Raw genomic sequence first — 24,718 nt, 5'->3', positions numbered from 1 at the left:
ATGGCTGCTGGTTCTAATCCCGGCAGCTCCACTTCCTCTCTATCTCTCCTCCTCTCAGTATATCTGTCTTTGTAATGAAAATAAAATAAATCTTTAAAAAAAAAAAGAAAAGCAACCATTCAAAATGTATGGGAAACTTGACCACCTGCTGGCAGCCTGGGAAAGCAAAGATCTTAACCAATATACTGATTCTCTCTCTGCCTCAGTTTCTGTATCAGTAAAGTAGAAAGCATGGTCCCTGCCTTATAGACGTGTAATACAGATGAAACATGATAAAGATGGTGTTTCAGTATGATACAAATTCTTTGAGGACAAAGACTTTTCTGTATTTCTAGTTCATGGAAGAGTTTAGCAGATAGTTTTCCAAGTATAAAGTTTGAAATAAATCAGAACATGTATGTTAAGCAATGACTGCAGCATGTACAACTCCAAGTAAGTATTCTTAATGCCATCTATTAGGGACAAAAAGTTAATTGAACCACAGCCAAATGTTGTATATTTGGAATTTTAGTACCACTGGATGTATTCAATAGTACTTCTTTTTATAACTCTACACTATTTTGCTTATAAACACTAATATGGCAATTCCTGCAGGATGAGAAATCACTCTGTGGTTGTTAATTAGAAATTCCTTAGCCCTTACTTCTGTGGAAACAAATGTTTTGATAATTGAGAATTTGATAAGACTATATGTATATAGCATAGAATAAGAGGTCATGGCAGAATCAAGTCAGAGACCAGGGCCTAATTCTTCTTTCTAGGCTCAGAATGCACAAACAGGCTTCAGGAGTTACTGGCCTGGTCTGAAGTAAAGGACCTGAAAACCTTCGTTCTGCACCTGTACCTCTAACTCCACAGTTCCTTTTTCCTTGGCCAGTCAGCTTGTCTGAAGTCCTGGCTCTCCTTTGAAAGGTTTTCTGTAGAGGAACTTGGCCAGAGGGTTTGGCTAATCCAAGAATATACAGCGATGACCTTCCACCTCTCAGCGAGTAGATGAACTAAGGTTTTCCTTCTAGAATGAAACTCTCTGAGATATGGGTACAAAGGTGATAGTTACAAATCTAAATTCACTGACACCATATATATGCCAGGCTTTGGACTGGGGATACGACTGGGGAGAGAAAGCAGCCGTGATGCTGAAAGGGGAAGCAGGAAGCCCTTGAGAGCACCCTGGTGCAAGGGATTCTGCAGTCTCACAGGGTGGAACATGGAAACATTAACAGGTGCTTCGGGGCCCAGCCTGGTGTTTCTCCAGCGATTCCTCAGAACAGAGGGAAGACAGAGCCTTCGCAGGAGAGTGCAAATTGAGAGGTTGTGTCCCTGCAGCTTCACAGAGGAAGAGCACAAGCCCTCTTGCAATGAGTGTTTACATCTAGGGAGTAATTATGTGTCTTCCCTAGGACACCCCCTTCCTACCAGCCCCCTTCAGCTCTTACTGGGGAAAGCCATTCTTCCAGTAGCTGCTATTCAGAGAGAGTAGACATGAAGGTGGTATTTGTGTGAAGCTTGAAATTGTCCTTTCCAGCTTGACAAATCTTCAACACATTACCAAAGACAAATAATAATTTTCACTGCTGTGTTTATCTGGACAGCAAAAGACCAGTGTTTTTTTGTAACATGTGACTTTGGACACATGACCTAGTTAGGGTGTCTCTGGGTTATGTCCTTGGTATCGGGAAGCTGAGCAGGTGAACTTGTGAGGTCCCCAGACATGAGTCCTGGAGTCAGTAGTTCCCATTTATTGTCCTGACTCATGCCTTCTACAATAATAAGGTTGCTTTTGCAGACTTTAAAAAGAATAGTCTCTCATTTGAATGTTCCCATATAAGAGAAATTCTATTAATTTCAAGAGAAACTGCAAGTTTGCTAGACTCTGCTAACATCCAGCTGTGGTACGTGAGATTTGTCTGTAATTAGCTTCTGGGTGATGACAAAATTCTGAAACAACTGCTCAGGTATGTTTGTAAATGGTAAGGTGAATAAGGTCATGTTTGTTTTTTAGAATGAGACCTGTGGATTCTTCTAGGTTAGCCCAGAATCAGATCAAAGAGCCTGCTTCTTAACTGTGGAGTGTAAAGGCTCCTACTAGATAACAATAGATTCTTTCCTTGGCATCAGAGTTTCTTTCTTGGTTAGTAGGGTGTAGCAGTTGAGTTTCCAGAATTGCTGAGTATATGGAGCCCACAGTTCCATTTAGGGTTCCTAGATATACAGAAGAGCCACAGCAGCCTGGGGCAAGGTGAGAGACAGGATTTCTCCAAGCTACTGTGCAGCATGGGACCCAACCCCAGGGACAGGTGGGCCCAGTGAGGGACAGAGGCCAATGCCTGGGGAAGGACTGATAAAGGTGTTCAGAGGTAGGGAGAGTCTTAGGCACATGACTGAGTCTAACAGACCTCTACCTACCGTCCAGATGTTGGACAGCTATGTCATTCTCACTGTTACCTTTCTCCTTTGTATCAGTTTCAGAAAGTAGGGCCTGAGTTCTGAAAAGGCTCCATGAGAATGGAGCTATAGTAGAACAGGACAATGTGGTAGTTGAACTCACAGGTTTGGGGACTAGACTACCTTGGACCCAGTCTCAGCCCTGCTGTTTGCCAGCTGTGACTATGAACCAATTCTGTAACTTCTCTCTGTGTTAGTTTCCTCATATAGAAACCAGAAATTGGTTGTGTTAGTGCTGCTACTCAAAGGGTTGTTGTAAAGATTGACTGGATAATTAATGCAAAGTGCTTGGAGGGTCGCTAATGCATGAAAGTGTTCAGCAAATGCTCTGTATTAGCAGAATGTAATTGACACGAGAGCTTGGACTTCATCATACCCAGCCATATCCTAGGTTCTAAAACCAGTGCCTGTTACATAGTAGGAAATCAATAAATGTTTGAGAAGTGGTGATAGTAGGGAAGGACAGATGGGTAAATAGACCAATAGTGATAGATAATACTAGCTGGGAGAGCACAGTTAGCCATGAGGTAGATGTATTCATCTCCTGAAAGAATTTTTTAGAGAAATTGTGTAGCTGTGTCACTATAGGCAAGAAAATTACCCTCTCTTGCTTTATGGTGTTACTGCAAGGATTAAATGAATTTGGCTCATGTATTTAATAATTTTATTGATTGATTGATTGATTGATTGATTGCTGTTTTTAGGAACCAGCCAGGAGGGAGGGGGCACTTGGGCCAGATCAGGAGGGAAAGCTGTGGAAGGTCGGACAGGAAGCAGCCACCCCCATCACTGATGGATGTGGGGTCTGGAGCAGCTAACGAACCATATCCCCAGATGCTGACATTTGAAAATAGTGATATATTGGTCCTAGCACAGTAGCCTGGTAACTGGAGTCCTCACCTTTCACACACCGGGCTCCCATATGGGCGCTGGTTCATGTCCTGGCTGCTCCACTTCCCATCCAGTTCCCTGCCTGTAGACTGGGAGGTCAGTTGAGGACGGGCCAGGGCCTTGGGACCATGCATCTGCATGGGAGACCTGAAAGAAGCTCTTGGCTCTTGGTTTCAGATCAGCTCGACTCCAGCCATTGAGGCCCCTTGGGTAGTGAACCAGCAGATGGGGGATTTTTTTCTCCATCTCTCCTTCACTCTGTAAATCTGCCCTTCCAATGGAAATAAATAAATATTTCAAAACAATAATGATTTATTGCAAGTAAAATTATGGTATTTAGCAAAGACTTAAAACAAAAAAGAGATTCCCAGTGATGATAACTCACCCTGGTCCCCAAGTCACTTGCACCCCAGGGAAATTGGAGTGGTGGGTGGAGAGAAAGGTATGGGCACGCCTAATATTTGCAGAGAGAGAGAGATGGAGAGAAAGATTTAATGTACTGGTTCGTTCTCCAAATGGCAGAACTGTCATAGCTGGACCAGGCTGAAGCTAGGAACCAGTAGCTGTATCTGGATCTCCTATATGAACACAGGGGCCCAAATACTTTGGGTCATTTTTCACTTCCTTCCCAGGTACATTAACAGGGAGCTGGATCAGAGGCAAAACAGCTGGGATTCAAACTGCACTCCAGTGTGGAATACTGGCATCACAGACAGCAGCTTAATACACTACACCACAGTGGTAGCCCCACAGATATGTTCTTTGTGGGTTTCATTGGGAATCAGAGGAAAGGGAAAGATGGGCTCCTCCTGTAGCAGCTTCCTCCTGCCTATATGGGTTCCTCCTGTGCGAGAAGATAAATGGTCTGAGTTTCTGACTTGCCAGTACCTGTGTACCCACATCCTCAGAGCCAGCAGGGAAGGTCCTGACCATCATAGGGGCTTGAGGGTTTGCCTTCCATCACCAGGGTCCTGAGTGTTTGTGAGGACTCAAGGCATAGCAGCAGAAAGATGCGGGCAGCATTTATCCTCCCAAGCTCTGGAGTTCCTGGGCTGGATGAGTCGGAGCTCCCAGCCCGTTCCCACTGAGGCTTTTCTGCCCTGTTTCTGCTCCTGCTGTAGTGTCCTGGGGTGGGAGGAGAAAGAGTAAATGAACCTAGCAGAGATCTCAGGGTAGCACAGCCAAATAACAAACAGTGATCAATTCCATTTGAAGTTCAGACTAGCAATAAATGATTTTTTAGCGTAAATATGTTGCCAGTATGGCTCCATTTCCTGTGAGATTTGGATGTTGCCTGATGTTTTGTGGTTCCCTGTGCTGGGTCTGGCTCATGCCCTTCCCAGCATCTTTCCTCCTTCCATCTCCACGTGGGGGTGGGGCACACTTCACAGCCAGCACACCTGGAATGTTGTTCTCTCCCAGAATGACAAGCCATTTGAGTTTGACCGATGGGTGGACTTCATTAAATCAGCTTATTCCTATAACTACACTGAGGAAGAAAGGCTCACCTTCCAGACTGCTCTGTGAGTCCACGGAAGGCATTCTCTGCAGGCTAGGCTTTGCTGTGCATTGTTCTTCCACTGATCTGATTTTCTCTCGTCTTATCTTTACAGCCCGAAGAAAAGTGCCAGTCGGAGGTAAGTGGCAATTGGCTGGTGGTACTTTCTGTTTTGGCTGTTCTCAGTCATTTTACCAAGTTCCAATCTGGAAGACTGCTGAAGTGAGTAACTCTGTCTCTTGTCATCTTCAGATTCGCAAACTACGGCGGGAGCTGGATGCCTCTCAAGAGAAGGTTTCAGCATTGACCACGCAGCTGACGGCAAATGTAAGTACAGATGCAGGTCCTAGCTGGTGGGGCCACAAGCAAGCATCTGTTCCTGAGTGCTGAGTGCCGCAGGAGAACAGCACAGTGGAATACCAAGGATCCAGGCTGTAGCCTGCTGCCTGTGGATGTCACTGCCGCTCTGACTTGACTAGAACCTACTAGCCTGATAAGTTCAGTGTCATGAGGATGATAACCTTTATGTCTTACTGTTGTCTGTGATCACTGCTTACAATAGGTAGTTTCAATGTGTTTTTATTTTCATCTACTTGAAAGAGTGAGAGATTGAGCAAAAGAAAAATCTTCCCTTTTCTAGTCCACTCCCCAAATACTCAAAACTATGATATCCAGGGCTTCAACTGTATCCCAGTCTGCCATGTAAGTTGCCGGTACCCAAACACTTGAGCCACCACCTGCTGCTTCCCAGGCAGCAATAGCAGGAAGCACATAGTTAAGTACTATATTAAGATGCTAATTTCAAGGGAGGCAGTTGACTTGGAGATTAAGACTGTGGTTGAGGTCCCACGTGTCATAGAGGAGTGTCTGGGTTTCATTCCTGGATCTATCTCCTGAACCCAACTTCCTGCTTATTCAGACCCTGGAAAGTGACAGGTGATGTATTAAGTGGGCTTGGGTCCCTACTGCCCACATTGGACACCAGGATTGAATTCCCAGCTTTGGTCCCATCAGGGGGCCCTTGTGGGCATTTTGGAAGTGAGCCAGCAGATGGGACCACTCACTCTCTTGCTCTTTTTTTTTTTTAATTTCTCCCTCTTAAATTAGAAAAGGAAGAAAAATATGTTTATTTCCCCTTTCTTCCTGCAAATTTTGCCCTTATGGGAAAACAAAGAGGAAAGAAAAGAAAGGGAGCAAAAATTAAACTTAGGGTTCTGTGGTAAATATCCAGCTACTCTGTAATTATAATGTATACAATGACATGTTCAGAAGACAGTGCCAACCAGCAGCATTCAGTTCAACAACTGTTTGAGTGCCAGCTATGCCTCAGGCATTGTGGGTTCAACAGCAAAGCAAGCAGTCACTGTCATCCTTGTGTTCAGTCTCTGCTCCATCAGAGACACAAAACAAACAACGTTGCCATGACACGATAACTACTCTAGATAAAGGGAGGGAGCTGTGGGAGAGCAGAAGAAAAACAGCGAATTCTGTCTTGGTGGGGGATGGGAAGGAGGTCCCACAAAGAACTCTCTGGAGGAGGCAGCAGTTGATAGGTGCTATATAGAAGCGATTGCATACAAAAAGCATTCTGACAAAAGAGAAAAAGCCATACCGACGCTAGAGTAAAAGTTGGTGCACTTGGAACTCTAGGTAGCTTGGCATGTTTAGAATCCATGGCTTGGATGAAGGAGAGAGATGGAGAGAAGCAGCAGGTGTACCATTAGGAGCATATGTACCATTAGGTAGAGTCCGAGCACACTTCTGAAGTTCAGAGAGCTGTGTTGGGTTTTAAGCAAGCAGTACAGTGAGCTGCTTCTGTTCTGGTGTGGGTGTCTGATTAGGGTAGATCAAGTAGAGGCAGAGAATCTACTGTGCTGCAGTAAAGCTGCAACCACAGCCTGAGACATCTTTGGAGAGTTTTGGAAGGTGCCAGGCTGCCTCCTGAGCAAGGTCCCCTGCTCAGGACTTCACACCCAGCCGGGGTCCAGAGATCGGTGAATTCAAGCCGGCCAAAAGCAGGCTGTAAACATTGAAGCAACTTCAAAAGGTTGCCTTCTTTTGACTGGGACACTGAGTCAACACAGCAAAACAATCACTGGCCTGGCATTTCTGCTCTGAGCGATTCCCAGCCCAAGTCTGCTGCAGGAGACCATCTTCCCCTGAAGTCTGCACATGAAGTCCTGAACTTAGGGTCTGACTTCAATAATTGGTAGCTGCTCTCATTATTACTCAATTTCTTAATTCCTCTTCCATTTCTAGATATCTAGTTTTCTCCCCTAATGCTCTAACATACTGCTAACCAGCTGTATGTTGTATAGTCCATTATTTTCTTCTCCAACTGTCTATAAAACAGAATCAAAATAGAAGTGAGAACTGATTTCTGGAACTTAGATACCAATTAGAATAATCAGCAAAGGCATTGTATGAACAGATCTATTATCTGGATAACCAGATGTGTGCATCTGAATCCAAAAATCAGGTCTGTTCCCAGTAAACCACTGTCTCCTGGGATAATTCGAGCAGGTGAGATTGGACAGCAGCATCTGCCCAAGTGATTCTGAGTTCTTTCCTGATTTAAAATTCCAGCTGCCACTTGTTACTCTTCACTAACTGGTTCATAGTTGTTAATTTAGTCTTCAGTGAACATGGGTTCATGGCAGAGGTGACCTTGTACTGGCCGTTTGGAACTCTGCCTGTGTCCCAGAATAGGCAGAGTGAATGAGATCCCTCACATTATTCCAAAGGTGTGTTCTGCTTCCTGCAAAAGCCATTGAAGTCACTATTGTTTTTAAGTCAATATTTAGTCTTACCATACACAACCAGTGGTACTAGCGTGTTTTATTGTCTGCCATCTTTCTCACAGACCAGGCTGTGTTTGTTTTTCTAGCACAAACTACTCCAAGCTGCCTTCTCTGGGGATTTTCCTACCACTCGTGTTTGTTTTCTCTGGGAATGTGAGAATGGTACTTGGAGAGAGGGCTCTTCTGTGGCTATAAACCCAGCCCAGCACAGCCCCTGCACAACCCATATTTTCATAGTTGTGTTCAGGACACAAAGGCAGCCCTCTTGCTTGCCAGCAAAATGAGATCTTCTGGTTCTTCGAAGCGAATGCATTTCTTGATGAGCCTGCAGAAACACTTTCTCAATAGCAGTCTTGATGGAGTCAGGTTTGGGCTTGGGATTTTAATTGCATAGAAAACGTGAAGGCCTGCAACTGGAGCCGGGAGTGGTAATCAAATGCAGAATGAAAATAAGTGGAGACGGAATCATGCGAGTTTAACCTTGCTATTCCTGTGCAGTGTGAGGACGGCAGGTATTCTTATACACATCCGTGTCTTTGCCCATTGTTGTGTCTCCTCTGTGACTGTCTTGAATTGATTGGTTTTACCACATTCGCTGGGGCAAACTAAAGCGTATCTATTTTAAAAGAGGCAGAATTGTTTTGTCCCTTTTTGTTATACAGAATAAGAAAGAAGCTTGCTGCTTCACTTAGCTTTGTGTTACAAGTGCTCCCTACCAACAGTGGGCCAAGAGGCTGCTGGATTAAGTTGGTTAGCTGAGACCATGAACTCACTCTTCCCATCTCTTCTTAGTCTGAAATGCCTCACAGCCCAGGGAGGGCAAAGGCCTCTCCATAGTCCTGCCTGTCCCTGCTGTGATTCCATTTTAGTTCAGCGCTGTGCCTGCATCATCTTGGCCTTCAGAATGTCACAGCATGATCAAACCTTGCTTTTCCCAGGGCTTTTCCTGAATATGCCCTGCTGGTCCTTGTCCCATCTCCTATGGCCCTGTGGCATACTCCCACATCCTCTAGTCACAGAAGAATGCTTCAGGAAATGCATGGAGAAATGGAATTTTAGAAAAAAGTTTAGAGGCAAGCATTGTGACACAGCAGGTTTAGTTACTGCTTGAGGAACACGTAATCCGCAAATGCTGGTTTAAGTCTGGGCTGCTCTGTTTCCAATCCAGCCTTCTTCTACTTGAGGCAGTGAATGATGACTAAATGTTTGGGTTCCTGCCATTCACATTGGTGACCCAGATGGAGTGCCTGGCCCCACCCTAGTTGTTTCCAGCATGTAGGGAGTGACATTGGATGGAAATTCTCTTTTTTCTTTCTATCCCTGTCACTCTCCCTTTCAAATACTGAAATAAATGTTTTTTAAAAAGAAACTAAGTAAAGTTTATTTGGTGTAAAATTTTTGAAATACATGTGTAATTTTTTCATATACATATTTTCCCATGAACGATCTTGAAAACTCGTTTGCATGGATTTTAAATTTTTTTGCACCAAAATAAATTTACTTTTATTTACCATAAACTTTTTGAAAAACCTTTATATGCTACCCTCATATTTTGTCACTTTCTCATTCTCAAACTTTTCTTTCAGTGCCCTTCCGTTCATGTGTTCTTTAATTGCTCACAAAGTTACAGGCCATTTTCACCTGTCTTACTCATTTAGTGTTCAGAATGACCCTGGGAGGAAGATAGATGCTGTTCCCATTTCATACGTGAAGAAAGTGAGACCAGTAAAATTAGATTTGCCTGGCATAATGAGAAATCGGAAAGCACTAGGATGAGCACTGCAGACCTCTAACTTCTGGCTGTGCTCGCTGTACCACACTGCCTCTCACCCTGCTGCTCTTTGTAGTCCAGCATGTATCTGTCAAGTGGCTGCTTCGTGCCAGCAATGAGGAGGCAGGGGTGAGCAAGTGAACAGGAGAACCCCGTCTCATCTGATGCCCACATAACTCTAACAGGAGGACAGGCACTTGTTCCAATGATGCAGGTGGAGTTTAGAAAGTAGAAGATGGTCCTGGCTGGCTCATCAATTCCTTGTCTGGCTAGGAACTCTTCAGCATAATTGTTTTTTTTTTTTTTTTAAGAAAGCTATTATTTGCTGCTCTTGGTTTTAATGGCATTGCCAGGATCCTCATTCTGTCAACCAACATTTCACCTGCTCCTCTGGGTTAGGGATAAGGCTTGGGGTGGGGACACAGAGCTGTCTCTTTCCCTGAAGATAGTTATAGAAAAGGGAGCAGGTAGGAAAATGTCACATTTCTCAGTTCTAAGATATATATGTTTTGTTTCCTCACATTTTAGCATCTCTGAAAATGGAATTCCTACTGTAATTATAATTACTCCTTTTTTAAAAAATATGTTAGTGATAGATAAAATAATGGCACATCTAATGTTGCACTCAAAAGAAATGTATAAAAGTATATGAAAGCCTTGGGGGAAATTCTAAGTCCATGGGGGACCGGGAAAAGGTTTCTCCAAGGAGGTAGCAGATGGGCCTTTCAGTGGCTTTTTTATTAAGCAGGATTATAACAAGCAAAGCCAGCTATTTTGTTCCTTCATTCTATAAACATACCTAGTAGGAGCCTCTGCTGTGAGCTTGGTGCTTGTTGAACAAAAGAGCACCCTGTGGTGTACCAGAGAAGGTGGACATAAGCCAACAATCATTTTTAACTGGTATGGCACAAAGCATGTGTTGCAAGGAGTGTGTGCTTGTGAGCAGGAATGTGAACCAGCCCAGCCTGGAACTGTGATGGAGACATGAGCTGAGAGCTCCTGGAAACAGACGTGTAAAAATGAGTCAGGCAAGGAGGGATGTGGAGGAAAAAGCAATCCAGGCGGCAGGGAAGAGATGCACTGTGGCCCTGGGGTGGAAAGAAGCACAGCGTGTTTGAGTGGGTGAAGGGCTAAGAGTGACTGGATTCCAAAGAGTGGTGGGAAGCGTGATTTAAGAGGCAGCTGGAGAGTTAGGCAAAGGCCAGATTCCCACCTTTAGGACACAGCACCTTCCATCACTCCTGCCTTGCACAGTGGCATGACTGCGGCTCTGTGTCTTCCGCTTCCAGGCTCACCTGGTGGCAGCCTTTGAACAGAGTCTTGGGAACATGACAATCAGGCTGCAGAGTTTGACCATGACAGCCGAGCAGAAGGTAAGACAGGAAGGATGGTTTTTTTTCCCCTGCTTGGATAGAACAACAAGCATCAAAGTATTATTGTCTTTAGATCCATTATACGGAGTTTACTCCTTAAACCTATGAGATCTTAATTATCCACAGTAGATCTGTTAATGGGCAAATAAGATGTGGGTAAAGGGGTTGACAGATTTCCTACTTAGATTCTTACTCCTCTTGTATGGTCATTTATGCCCAAGACAGGTTCTGCTGAGCTCCTCATTCACTACTCTCCTCTATTGAGTCTCAAGTTGTCCTTCAGTTAAACTTTGTGCAGAATGATTTCAAGGTGATCATACTTCTTTCTGTGCCCCAGGATTCAGAACTGAATGAGTTAAGGAAAACCATTGAGCTGCTCAAGAAACAGAACGCAGCTGCCCAGGCTGCTATTAATGGAGTAATTAACACACCAGAGCTCAACTGCAAAGGTAAAGTAAGAGAAAACAGTGCTTAGACAAAACAGCCTGCCTGCCCTTAGGGGCCCTCCACTGACTCGTCTGATGCAACCCTTCTGTAGCATCCCTGTGTAATCCACTTCCTGGTCAGCAGGACAGGTCCCGGAAGGCAACTGTCATCAGGTTGCTGCCGGCCATGACAAAGATGGCCCTTACAGTTCATGCTCTTCTCTGGATGTCATCACCCAATTGCAAGGACTAGGTTTCTGTTAGCAGAGTATGTTAAAACTCTTAACTTTACTAATGCTTTAGTGCCTACTGCCAATATAGAATCAGTTGGAAAAGATCGGCCATTATTGTACAGAAAAAATTCTTCTGGGTCATTTGCTGCATTCTTGAACAACCAAGTTGGGATTAAAATTATAAAGTGGACATGAAGGTGAGCTACCTTCTGCATTAACAATAACAACAATAATGGCACTGATAACTAGTGTGTATGGAGCACTTACTGGGTTCTCACACTTTGTAGAGTGTTTTGCTTATTTTATTTTCTTTCCACAACCACCTGTCAATGTGCTACTGGTTTCTTCCTCATCACACTGAGCAGTGTCAGACACAGCTTTATTTACTTCTTATGCTGAGGATAAGGAAGAGCAAGAAGGGGACTAGAATCTGAATCCATCTGGCTCTAAAACCAGTGCGCTTTCAGCCTGGGCTTTCGGTCCAGTTTCAACTGCAAGGAGGAAGCCTGTCAACAGATTTCTATTTGGGAGCACTGCTGTATCCTCATTGATTTAAACATTAGACCTCCTGAAAAACAGTGGTTGTAGAACCTGAATGAGATTGATGAGCAAGAACTAGCCATAGTGAAGGTAGACGAGAATTCCAGCAGAGGACACAGCCCTGAGAGAAGACAGGCAGGGTGCTTCCAAGGGACTGAGAAAGGACGCATGTCACAGAGCGCACAGAGAGAAGGAGACAGGTGAGGGCAGTGGCTGCTGCTTCCTTTCAGAAACTTGGCATATCTAAAGCTTCACAGAACTGGCATTTAAGAAGTCCTCCCTGGGCTTCTCTTGGCTTCTGATTTGTCAAGTGATCAATCAGACCTCATTTCATTGACCGAGGCAAGTGGGAAACGCATCCTCAGGGAGCTTCCAATCAGCAGGGGGGACCATGGCCATGTCTAAGTGAAAAATACCTGGTAGTTCTCAGGTGTAAACGCAGTTGCATGGGTCCAAGTGAGCAGCTGCTGACTTCCCTATCTTGGTCTCCAGGAAATGGCACCTCTCAGTCTACAGATCTTCGCATCCGCAGGCAGCACTCCTCTGACAGCGTCTCCAGCATCAACAGCGCCACCAGCCATTCCAGCGTGGGCAGCAACATAGAGAGTGACTCAAAGAAAAAGAAAAGAAAGAACTGGGTGAGTGGACTGCTAAATACTGTCCAGGGGACCATAGTATAGTCACAGAACCAGCGTGCTAGCTCTTAACTTCAGAGTGCAGGTCCCTGGAAGGAGACCCCAGGAATGATTTGCAGATAGGTTTTTACTGAAATTAATGTGCTCAGCAATACACCAAGATTTGAAGAACCACCACCTTATGGTTTTTCTGTTTCATGATTTCATGTAAAGAACTCATCTTCCATTTCATACATGCACTGTTTCTTTCTCATTATTTGTTGGCCACAAGGTTCCAGGTACTAGAATAACGTTACCAGTTTAGTGGCTTCCTCATTTCAAAGTATTTTTTTTTAGCACAAATCATTTAGTTACCACATTGTTCATCCTGATCTTCATCTATTTATTTATGTAACTGCCTGACAGCACCAAAGCAACGTTCTCTTTGAAAACTGTTAGACAATTCTACCGTAGATATTAGGAGCTAGTGAGTGGTTTTAAGCTGAGAATTGTGCCTCAAAATGGTGAGTTTAGCAGAATCAGTGTCTGTTAGGCCTTTTCTCCATATCCCCATGTCTCCAAAGAGCTGCTGGAATTTCCAGTAGTAGTTTCTTGAATGGCTCTTCCCACTCTCAGGGAAACCCCACCTCCCTTTCCCTGTCTTCTTTTTAGTTCTTCCATTGAGACTGCAAGCCCTCTATGACCTTGCTGCTCCCTGTCTTCAGTACAGGGACAGACAGCTCATGTTCATCTGTAGTTGACCAGTACCTAAAGAGCCCCATCTATCAATGCTGTTACCATGTTCTCATAATAGCGTCAGTGTCCTCATTCATTTCATACATGTTGCTCATTTTCTGTCATCTTGGATGGGTGGCAAGGTCTAGTGATAGAAGAGTTGGGAATTTAGTATTTTGATTTTTGATGACTTGCATCGGGGGCAAGCAGAAAGGCCAGTTGAATGTGATCCTCTCATTTGGAATTTTTTCCTTCAAGTTTCTAATGACTTTGAGTCAATTCCTTTGCTCTGACTAGGCAGTTTTTAAAGCATATTGCCATCTCTAACATGTTATTGCTAAGAATGATCTGACTTGACTGTGAACATGCTGAGAGATATTTCGTACCAACTAGTGATTATCCATTTTCTTTAGGAAGCAAAACTGGTTTACAGTGTTTTAAGATAACTGTCAGTTACCAGTGAATCAGAAAAGATGGGTAATTGGCAGCCTCAACTAGTCCCAAAACTTAATTCTAATCTTTGTAATTGCCTCTGCTACATGACATTTTAGCAGAGGTACAGACAAGGCTGAGGTTGTTGGCTTGTATGTCAACACTTCTGTGTCTGTGACAACTCTCTGGCAATAGTGGTAGAACTTCGGAGAGAAGTGGGATCTAGATATGCTGTGAGCTGGACAGCTTTTATGGATGAAACATGTGGATGGGAAGACACTCTGATATCATTTACAGAATGGCCCATTTTATGAATTTCTTAGTAGCTAAGAACATCCTAGAATGTATTTTCAGAAAATGAAAGACTGGAGAAAAGGAGACTTAATTTTTTCAGAGGTCTACTTATTTATTTGAAAGGTCTGGTGAGAGAGAGATATCCTCCATACACTGGTTCGCTCTACAAATAGGTAGAGCTGGGCAAGGCCAATGCCAAGTGACTGGAACTCCATCTGGACCTCCTACATGCGTAGCAGTGGCCCAAGTACTTGACCATATTCCACTGCCTTTCCAGGTACATTAGCAAGGAACTGTATCAAAAGCAAAGCAGCCAGGACTTGAACCAGGATTCCAGTGTGAGACGCAAACCTCACAGATGGCAACATCACTCACTGTTGCATTTTAAAGAAACATTTTTCGGGCCTGGCATGATAGCATAGTGGTTAAAGTCCTCACCTTGCATGCACCACAGTCCCATATGGGCACTGGTTCTAATCCCAGCGGCCCTGCTTCCCATCCGACTCCCTGCTTGTAGCCTGGGAAAGCAGTCAAGGACAGCCCAAGGCCTGGGGACCCTGCACCCGCATGGGAGACCTGGAAGAGCTGTTGGCTCCTGGCTTCGGATTGACTCAGCTCCAACCGTTGCGGCTGCTTAGGGAGTAAATCAGTGGACAGAAGATCTTCCTTTCTGTCTTTCCTCCTCTCTGTATATCCAGATTTCCAATAAAAATAAAATAAATCTTTAAAAAAAATATTTCAAAAGAATTATTATTTCGGCTTAGAAAATACAAATTGGTCATAGCTTTAGTAGAAGGCATTGCATTTAATTCTTTATACTGTCATTAAAATTTTCAGGTTCATTTATAGTTTGGGGGAAATTGTGGTAGACGCCAGTTCTTTGCCCAGCCTAGTTAATAAATTCCTAAAAAGAAACTCTGCATGTTGAATCACCAATGGCTAATACCTTGCCCATCAGACTGCCTTCTCCTATGGAAGGACTGCAGGACATGTGTTAGAAAGTGCTTTACCTAGGTGGCACCCTACAGTGCTAAGACCTGGCCCCGCATACGCCCTGAAAAAGTGGAAAGCATAGAAAGATAGTTGACCAGAAGCACAGAAAAGGACGAGAGCAGCTATCCCACCTGACAGCAGGGCTCAGATCGTAAGGGTCTCCACTCCCTCTTCTTCCTGCTGTAATAGAGGAAGATAGCCCCAGTTCTGTTGAGCTCGCGTTCCTATTGGAAACCTCCTCCATGTATGGTGTTTATGATTAGCCATGTTGTGTCTGAAAAGTCCGAAGCTTTCCTTGTCACCAGCTTTCTCTGTTAAAAATTGTCTTTTTTCCTCCCCCTTCCCTGTTTTTGCTTGCGTTTTCTCTGGCAGGTCAATGAGGTAAGCAAGACCAAGTTTAATATCAGATACCAAGCTAACCCATCCATTGATATGACTAACCCCATCCGCATCTGTCACCGTGTCTGAGCATCCTGCTTTGTTGCTGAGTAACCTCATCTCCCCCACACCCATGTGCTGAGCCAGGCTCTGTCTTGCTGTTGGCATCTAGTCTTAAACCAAGAATAGGCATGGATTGTCACCCGCAGGTCCAACCTCCTGAAGCTGTCAGCACCAGATAACTCTTCCCTTAATGCACTGATTCAAGAGAGCTGTTGGGAACCTTTTCCGTTGGTGGGGCAGACATGGGAGACTTAACTGCTCTTTTTTGTGCATGTCACTGTTGAGCCAAGGTTAAGTGCTGATGGCAACCCCACCAGGCTGATGATCTTGTATATTCAGTTACGCAGTTCCTTCAAGCAAGCTTTCGGAAAGAAGAAGTCCCCCAAATCAGCATCCTCCCATTCAGACATCGAGGAGATGACGGATTCCTCCTTGCCTTCCTCACCAAAGTTGCCACATAATGGGTCTACAGGCTCCACTGCATTGCTGAGGAATTCTCACTCCAACTCTCTGTAAGTCTGTCCATCCAGGCTGTCCTGCTTGGGGGACACCTTTGTCCCCTGGGAGACCTCTCATGTTAGGATGGCTATGAGTCCTGTGATGGGACATCTCTTCTTGTCAGTCTTCATGCTTTGCTTTATGGATGTGGTCTGCTTATCCTGTCCTAAAGGAAGAACAAAATTTGTGGACCAGAAAGAATCAGAAGTGTTTTTGCTGTGAGTGGGAGATGATGGTGATTTTTTGCCAAAATTCTGGTTCATATGATAAGACTTAGATTAGGCTTCTCGTCTTTGATCAAAATTTGGTGTCAACTCTCTCCAGATGAGAACTTAGAAATTACAAGTTTAAAACAATGGAACAATTCAGTGACATTTGTCTTCACTAAAGGAATTTATGTTTTATAAAATGGTTCATCATTGTAATGTCCCTTAGCAAGTGTAATATGAGGCCTTTTGCATGATTTTCCTCAGAGACATTTCTGGTTGGGAGTTCATTGGTTTAGGTTCTGTTCTTGGCTACAAGGTACCAGCTAACCCCCTCTGGTTCCCACCGAGCACAGGCTGTTTGATCCTCCATGAGAGCACAGGGGGCCAGTCCAAGGTCCTGTCTCTAGAGACAACAACTGATCAGGACTGGGTTAGGATGGGTGGTTGGGCACCTGGGCTCAGGAAATGGTAGCAGAGAAAGGCTCCTGTGCCAGGGAAGGCTGAATTCCATTAAAGACCATGGGATTAGAGAAGAAAGAGCTGAATCTGTGTGGACTGCCAGGAAAGCTATTCATGAGATAAGGTTGTGCCTGGGAGAAGAGGAGAACTGTGGCTGGTGCTGGAATAGCCTTTGCGATTTAGAGGTAGGAAAAGGAGATGATTGACAGTACAAACCTGAGTGTTGTCTCAGGTTAAAGTAGAGTTCATTGAATCCACTGCAATAGATTCACAGGAAGGCCAAGTTAGTCTCTGTGCATTTAGGGCCCCCTTTTCCTGTGTAGCCTCCTTCATTCTTAGGGGACCTGATTGGCTGAGCTGACACTAACTGTATGGAGTCAGGAACTGGAAGGAGATATGGAGTTTTTAGATGGCTCCACTAACAAGTGAACAGTGCGCCTACCAACATCTCTGTTGTACATAATTAAATGATCAGTTCCTGTACTCTTGGGGACCACCCTGCTGAGAGGGTGGCTGTAGGGACATGGACAAAGTCAAAAACCTGGACAACATGGACAAAGGCAAAAAACTGAGCAAGGGAAGGAAGAGGAGCACTAGAAATCTGGACCTATCAGTCCAGTACCCTGTGTCTCCTTTAGTGTCAAGATTGAACAGTTGGGAGTTTGTGTCCTGTGTAACCTAAGGCTGCCTGAGGCATAAGCAACACACAGCCTCACTCAGTCCTCACCCCATAGCATCTGGCTTAGTTGTTTCCTGTCTAGAGGACAGACAGAGGAGCTCCTCATCTGCTCTGTGTTTATAGCAGCTTGTGTGACAGAGCCTTCCTCTGGGTGTGACCGCATTCCTGTCCTTGGGAGGACAGGAGCTCCTTGTGATGTGGCCCAGGACCCCTCATTCCACCTCTGAGCCTCCACTCTGTGTCAGACATTGTCATCAGCACTGGCTACAAAAGTGCACCAGATAAGGGCCTGCTGTGGTGGATGCTGCATACCAGGGAGAGGATGTGTGGATGCTAAACAAATAAATCCTGAATAACCCAGAAAAAATGAGAGTGTGCCACGGGATAATGCTGTGACTCACAGTGATGTTAGGATGCATAGTACCTTGACAGCAAATTTAATTTAACTTGTTCTTAAAGTTTTCATTTATTTTTACTTTCTTTGGAAGACAGACAAAAATCTTTTTCACCTACTGCTTCTCTCCCCAATTGGCTGTAGCATCCAGGGCTTGGTCAGGTTGAAATCAGAAGCCTGGAAGTCCCATCCGCATAGGTAGCAGGGACACATGCACTTGAGCCTGCGTCTGCTGCCTCCCAGGATGTGCATTAGTAGGAAGCTGGATCAGAAGCCAGGTAGCCAGGACTTGAAGCAGGCATGTTTTGGACCTTCAAGTGTCTCAAATAGCAACTTCGCTGCTGTACTCCTGGTAGCACTCCACCTGCCATAAACCATACCACCAAAGGTAGGCCCAAGGCTCCCACCAACTGCCACACCAAGTGCTCTGTGTCCTGCCAGCAGGGGGAGAGGGATGCCATGGTGCGATTCTTGGAGGAGGGCTTTATGGACTAAGTCAAGAGGCATACCTTCTTCCTACTGCCCTACTGGATTGGGGTCATATCACCTACAGGGAAGAAGTCAAATGAAATGGACTCTGGTAGACACTGACCAGCCTCATGGTGATATTTTGTTTAGTTTATAGTTTACGGAGTCTAGTGAGGAGAAAAGGCTGCCCCATTGGGGCAGCAGTGCACAAGGGATAGGGGGAGAGGCCTCCAGTGCAGGCAGGGCCTGCTACATGTGAGGCTTTGAATCAAAGTGGAATTGTGTCTGATTGTATGTGCAAAGGGCACGTACATGGGAGGGTCTGGGACATCTGAATTTATTTTCTGTTGATGAGGATCAGAAATTGCATGAAGCTGGCAGGACTACCCAACTTGTGCCCCTCTGTCCTGTGGCACTGCTTTGATTTCTCCAGTAACACTGTGTGCCTGGAGATCTTTGTCCTTGTGTTTGCTGTGCCCTCTGTCTGCTAACTCTTCCTCTAGCTGTTCACTGTCTTCAGTCTGCTCAGTGTGACCTGATCAACAAGGCCTGGCCTGGACTCTTGGCATAAAGCAGTACACTACCACCAGCCAGTATTCCTATCAACCACTTTCCTTGGTTTTTATTTTCCACCATTGTACCTATTACCACCAGATAAGTAGATTCCCCAGGATTAGCTACTTTGTGTCCTAACCCCAACCTGGATCTACACTGTATACTCCATGCAGATGGTCATTCTAGGTTTTATGAGCATTCAAATATTTTGTGAAATGAATAAGTGACCGGTGGTGGTGAGACATCCAGGGTGGACACAGCTTTGAAAGAAAAATGGGCAGCACATGGACCAGATATGGAGTAGAAGGATGAGAGAAAAATCATCCTTGGATATCCTTGGATTTGCAGCTTGAGTACCAGGCATGAGTGAAAGACATAGATCAGTGGAGGTAAAGGTACAAGGATCTCTAATTTGGCCACTGTAAGTGTGAGGTGGTGTTCAAAAGACATTCCTGTGCAGGTGTAGGCCAACATGAAATTCTTAGCGGTACAGACTTAGAGGTACAGGCTCATAGATGGTATTGCAGGCAGGAGAACTAGAGGAGGTTTCTAGGGGATCGCACTGAAGAATAGAGTATCAAGGACTGAGTCCTAGGGCACTCTGATATCAAAGTTCACAACGAGAGTGTGGTGCAGCCAGAGAGGTGGGAGGAAGCTCAGTACAGAGAGAAGGGAGGGAAGCATAGAAACTGGGCCAAATGGTGCAGGGGCCAAGTGCAACGAGGAGAGCAGTGGTGATGCATGCAGCCTGCTGCATAGAAGCCTCAATAGAAGGCTCCTTCCAGACCACTTTCCCCAGGGGTATTGGGCGGGGCAGATTCTTGGCTCTCCCGCCTTCCCCTTAGATTCCACAAGGTCCTTGGACACTGGAGATGTTTGTTTTGGGTCTGGTTTTCCAAAGGGTGGGCTGAGAGCAAATGCGTATTTCCAACCTTGAAAGGTTTGTTAAGAATGTGCAAATCTAGATGTGAGAAGGAGTTCAAAGCAGAAACCAAGGGCAGAAGAGTTGGGCTTAGAGAATTCCCCACCCCGTGGGCGAAAGGAATGGTAGTTGTGGGAAGGCTATGTTTCCCACACTCAAGGCGTTTAAAATTAGGTATGCCTCCATCCCTGCCTCTGGACAAAATGGCTATCATATACTGGAATAATGGATTAGACACTGAGCAGGAGAACAGATACCTACAGTTGCTAGTGAGTGGCCCGTGAAGTGGACAGGCATGTGTTGATTGCCTGCTGGGTGTAGCTCAGGAACTCGGGCTGCATAATCAAGTGAACCTACTAGGTTTAATGCTGCCTCTGTCATTTTTAGATAGTGTCACCCTGGGCATGTTATTCTGTGTGCCTCAGCCTCTCTATTTTAGAAACAGGGAATTCTAACAGGAAGTTAAGTGGGCTAATTTATTTCACATGCCCAGCCCAGTTGTTTGTGTGTTCAATGAGCATTTACTGCTGCTCTGTGTGGTCAAATGCTGAATTGTCACACAGAACACTGCCGGTGCTGGAGGCGCCAGCAGCTAGCAGCAGAGGGTAACCAGTGAATTGAGTAAATGAATGCAGGGATTACGTTTCAGTACTACTTGGGGCAGGGACAGAAACCCAGACCACTCAGACTGTGGCACCTTTGTAAAGCTGGTTCTGGGGCCCCAGCTGTGCAGTGCAATCTGTGTGCCGTATTCCATGAGTGACATGTTGTCTCTTGCTGAGAAGACGTACAGGCTGCACAGACAAGACAGGAGTCCGGTGTTTTGCCTTGGAGGGCTGGGCAGACTGTTGTGATGCTGTACGAGCCAGTACAGAGTGTTCTCTGCTGTGAGCTGAAGCCTCTAGTGTCTATGCAGGAAGGGCCTGGGCTGGCAAAGACAGGAGCGTCACATTGAGTTTTGTTCAGATTGTACACTCCTTCTAAGCCCGGAAACCCAAAGTCTCCCAAGAAAGAACTGTTTTTGTGCATGCTCCTTGTTTAAACCTCCCAAACTGAGAAGTGGGGGGAAGCTGCCTTATAATTAAGTCTCCCAAGCCACAGGCTATTCAGAGCCCAAAGCACTAGGGGCAGCAGGATCTGGATTCTAAAGGTGTTTTTGTCTCATTGGGTCTTTTAGTCCCAACTGTGTTGACTTGATTTCCTTGTGGGTATGACATGGAAATAACTAGAGTGTGTCCAAGAATTCCTCTGATTTTGAAAGGAAGATTTTCAAGCTGAGAGGCTTCCTTGCTTGCTGGCAACTCTGAACACCCTGTCTCTGGAATCCAGTGCAGACTCAGGTCAAGAAAAGCTTGACTGCTCAACAGTTAACTTTTCCTTCTGCTTACTGCTCCTGAAATAAAATTACATCTCAGTGAATAATTTTATAAATAGTTTTCCTTTGGAAATTAAAATTTCTACACCCTCAACTAGGTTTGCAGGTCAAAGTTTTTGGCCCCAAACAGCTCTGGGGTCTAGGCGAGCAGGTTCACATGACTTTCCTGCTGAGCCTCTGTGCTCGTCATCTTTCAGACATAATCAGTTCCAGCTTTGTGAGTTTATGAACTTGAATTCTTTTTTCTTAACATTGCAGTTTGTCCTGATGATTATGATCTTCTACATGTACCGACCTGCTAGGTGTTTGAAGAGCAAACCCAATCAAGTACAGAGCCCTGCCAGCCTAGTGGTCTTTTCTTTGGTGAGAAAGACTCCCTGGAGTCTCTCAGCCACTATGATCTGCTGTGCAGATGGGGAAGAAAGGCATTGGTCCCCGCGCCATTGCAGCTTCCACATCAAACTGGCCTCCCTGTGCTGTGGTGCTCTGCTGTGTCTGACTCCTTGTAGTTGTTTTTCTTCTTGCCATGAGTGTCATAGGGTGTGGGGACTGACGAAGGTTGATCTCCTAGACACATTGACATGAGGAAGTGTTCAGGGTGCCGTCAGAAGTGTGCAAACTCTTCTCTTCATGATTCTTCTTTTTAGTCAACTATTTTACCTTGAAGTTTCTGTCAACCAGGCCATTGACCTTGCCTCTCTAGGGCATGGTTGTGTTGCTCGAGGAGCCAACTGTATATACTTGATGGCAGGCAGGTCATGTTCAGTTGACTGATCTGAACAAAGAGCCACTCTGATTGCCAAGAAAGAGCCCAGGGAAGTCATAAAGTCTAAATTTCAGGTGCTCTTGGTACTGTCCCTCCAGGACGCACCAGGGCGCTGGTTTTGATTAATGACTGCTGACCAGAACTGATGACAAATATAGATCAGGCGTCAGAGGGGGTCTGAGAGGTGATGAATTCAGAGAAACTTTTGTCACAGACATTCCTCTTGCCCTAGAATTTCCGAGTGCATGGACAGTGAAGCTGAGACGGTCATGCAGCTCCGGAATGAGCTGAGAGACAAGGAGATGAAGCTGACAGACATCCGCCTTGAAGCCCTCAGCTCTGCCCACCAGCTCGACCAGCTCCGGGAGGCCATGAACAGGATGCAGGTGAGAGCCCAGGAGCCCAGCTGAGCCTGAGGCCTTCTGGGAAGGCCCTCTAAGGGGCTGCTGTCCACCACCCCCAGAGGGGGTTGTGTGGTGGCTGCCTCCTGCTTTCCCTGCCTCTTTGGTCTTTTTATTCCCTCCCACATAGATCTCAAAGGCCTCCTAGAGGGTCCTTTTCACTGTTGATCCACACTACCTGCTGTACTCCTCAGACTCTGCGCACCAGCCACACAGAGCCAATGACTGCTCCTGTTGCCTGCCTGGAGACTTCCTCTTTCCTATCTTCCCTCCACTGGGATAAGCCCCCTGCCCATCATGTTGGACAGGGGAGCCTAATGCCTCTTGCTGTGTATAGCCTTAACAAGTCCTGCCACCAGCAGAATCACTGCCTACCTCCAAGTATTCCTGCAGATCCCTTCTTGCAGCCCTTCCCAGCCCTGTCTTCCATGGAGAGAAGATGTTTGGGTTTTCCATGCAATTTTTTTGGCCCCTTTCTCTGGACATAGTACCCGGTCTAGTCAATTCCTCATTAATACTCACAAAAAGTAAGACTCCTGGGGGACTTTCTGGAGAACACTCGCTCCAAAGGCAGGTTATCCTGAAGGCCTCTGTGAAGGGGGAGCTTGATTATGTGTGCTGGGGAAGCATTGCACATGATGAGGTCCATGCAGACTCATACACAAAGGCTCTGAGAAGGCCTAGAGTATAGCACCTTGCCATTCCAGAGTTCTGCAAAGCTCTGAGATAAACACTTGTCCACTGGGGTCTCACACAGCAGCATTCTTGGAAATATTTCCGGTGTCTTTCCAAATTCCTAGTTTCTGGTAGGATGGAAGCTCCCCAGCCAGGTCTGTCAGTGTGCACAGTAGAGGCAACAAAAGCTACCAAATCTCACTAATGGGGTTTCCTCATAACTTGGCTGGAAATTATCAGGTGCATCTCCACAAAAAGTTCATTCCATTTCTATCCACCCATTAAGTGATCTTCTCCCTTCCTCTTTGCAGAGTGAAATAGAGAAACTGAAAGCTGAGAATGACCGGCTAAAATCAGAGTCTCAAGGCAGTGGCTGCAGTCGGGCTCCCTCCCAGGTGTCCATCTCTGCCTCCCCCAGGCAGTCCATGGGCCTCTCCCAGCATAGCCTCAACCTCACTGAGTCAACCAGCCTGGGTGAGTGGCTCCCGGGGCTAGGGGTCAGGACCGCACTTGCAGCTGGTACTCTGTTTTCCAAGCAAGAGCCCCAAGTTAAAGCAGATCAGCAGATCCAACGGAGAGGCAAAGGCATGTGTGCAACTGGGGGTGTGTGTGTGTGGGTGTGTGTCTGCTGCCAGCATGAGCCCAGCCGTTAGACTGCTCTCATGCTTTGCTCCAGTGCCCCGAAGTCTACAAGCCATGAGTTCAGATCCCTTCGCTCACCATGCTGAGTTCTGTTTGATCCATTTTAAGAAGCTGACTCGCAAGCTGAATGCTGCATACAAACCCCATAGTAGCAGGTCCAGTTGGGGCAATGGCTTGGTTCTATGATCTTCCTGCCTTCCTGGATTTCAGGCTGGCACAATCATCAGTGAACATGATCTAGGTTTTCTTTGTAAGCATATTGAGGCTGACGCTTTTATTTTTTATCCATGATGCTGCTATTGCTATCGTTTTGGTTGAGTCTCTCCCTCGCACTTCCATCCAGCAAAGTGCATCGTCAGCCTGCTGGTTCCTTGGTTGGTCCACCATTGGTTTCTGTGGTTGCATTCTCCATTCTACCCTTCCCCCACCCCACCCTACTTCCCTTACACCCCGACACCTGGTTTATCCTGCTGCTCTGCCAACAAGCAGCGGGGGTGTCAGGAAGCCAGCTTTGCTATCCCCATGTGCCTAAGGCTGTTGATGTTTTCCATTCGCAGACATGTTGCTGGATGACACTGGTGAATGCTCGGCTCGGAAGGAAGGAGGCAGGCATGTTAAGATAGTTGTCAGCTTTCAGGAGGAAATGAAGTGGAAGGAGGTTAGTTGGATCCCTTTCCTGCTCTGCCTGTCCCTCCCCCAGGTAGACCTACCTAGCTTAGCGATTTCACCATAAAACCACATTACTCAGAGCCGCAGGTGTTTCGGGAATGCTACTAATACTTTTCCCTAACTCTAGTAGTCCCCCTTATCTGCAGGGGATATGTTCTGAGACCCCTTATTAGATACCTAAAGCTGTGCTAGACTGCCTGAATAATTATAACAAAAGTGCATTTGTTCAATAGGTGCATTAAGATGGTAGCAATAGTAACCAAGAACAGAACAATTACAATAATATATAATAATAATCAAATGTTATTAAGTTCTTTCAAACTCCTGGAATTTTCCTTTTAGTGTTTTGAGGTTTGGTTGACCACAGGTAACTGCAGATAAAGGGGTCTACTGTAATTGTAATCCCAGTAGCATTTTAACACAATTGAAGTGAGTGAATGAATGGTACCTCTCTCTTTCTCATGTTTGAAAGTCTACTAAAGAGAACTAAAAATGATATTCTGTTGTACTTTCCTGTAAT

General features: G+C 45.5%; 1 protein-coding gene across 1 annotated transcript in view; it reads left to right on the top strand.

Moving 5' to 3' along the window:
* The window catches only part of NAV2 (neuron navigator 2), a 406,855-nt gene that overhangs the window by 358,888 nt on the left and 23,249 nt on the right, over positions 1–24,718 (top strand). Inside the window, exons 21-29 of the mRNA XM_036494526.2 lie at positions 4,950–4,973; positions 5,087–5,161; positions 10,696–10,779; positions 11,117–11,228; positions 12,470–12,615; positions 15,826–15,998; positions 22,044–22,197; positions 23,199–23,361; positions 24,087–24,187. Coding sequence (XP_036350419.2) covers positions 4,950–4,973; positions 5,087–5,161; positions 10,696–10,779; positions 11,117–11,228; positions 12,470–12,615; positions 15,826–15,998; positions 22,044–22,197; positions 23,199–23,361; positions 24,087–24,187 — 1,032 coding nt within the window. The remainder of the gene's footprint in view (positions 1–4,949; positions 4,974–5,086; positions 5,162–10,695; positions 10,780–11,116; positions 11,229–12,469; positions 12,616–15,825; positions 15,999–22,043; positions 22,198–23,198; positions 23,362–24,086; positions 24,188–24,718) is intronic.

This window comes from Ochotona princeps, chromosome 4 (genome assembly GCF_030435755.1).
Source record: "Ochotona princeps isolate mOchPri1 chromosome 4, mOchPri1.hap1, whole genome shotgun sequence".
Classification (NCBI taxonomy): domain Eukaryota; kingdom Metazoa; phylum Chordata; class Mammalia; order Lagomorpha; family Ochotonidae; genus Ochotona; species Ochotona princeps.
This window is presented reverse-complemented; position numbering and strand designations above follow the sequence as displayed.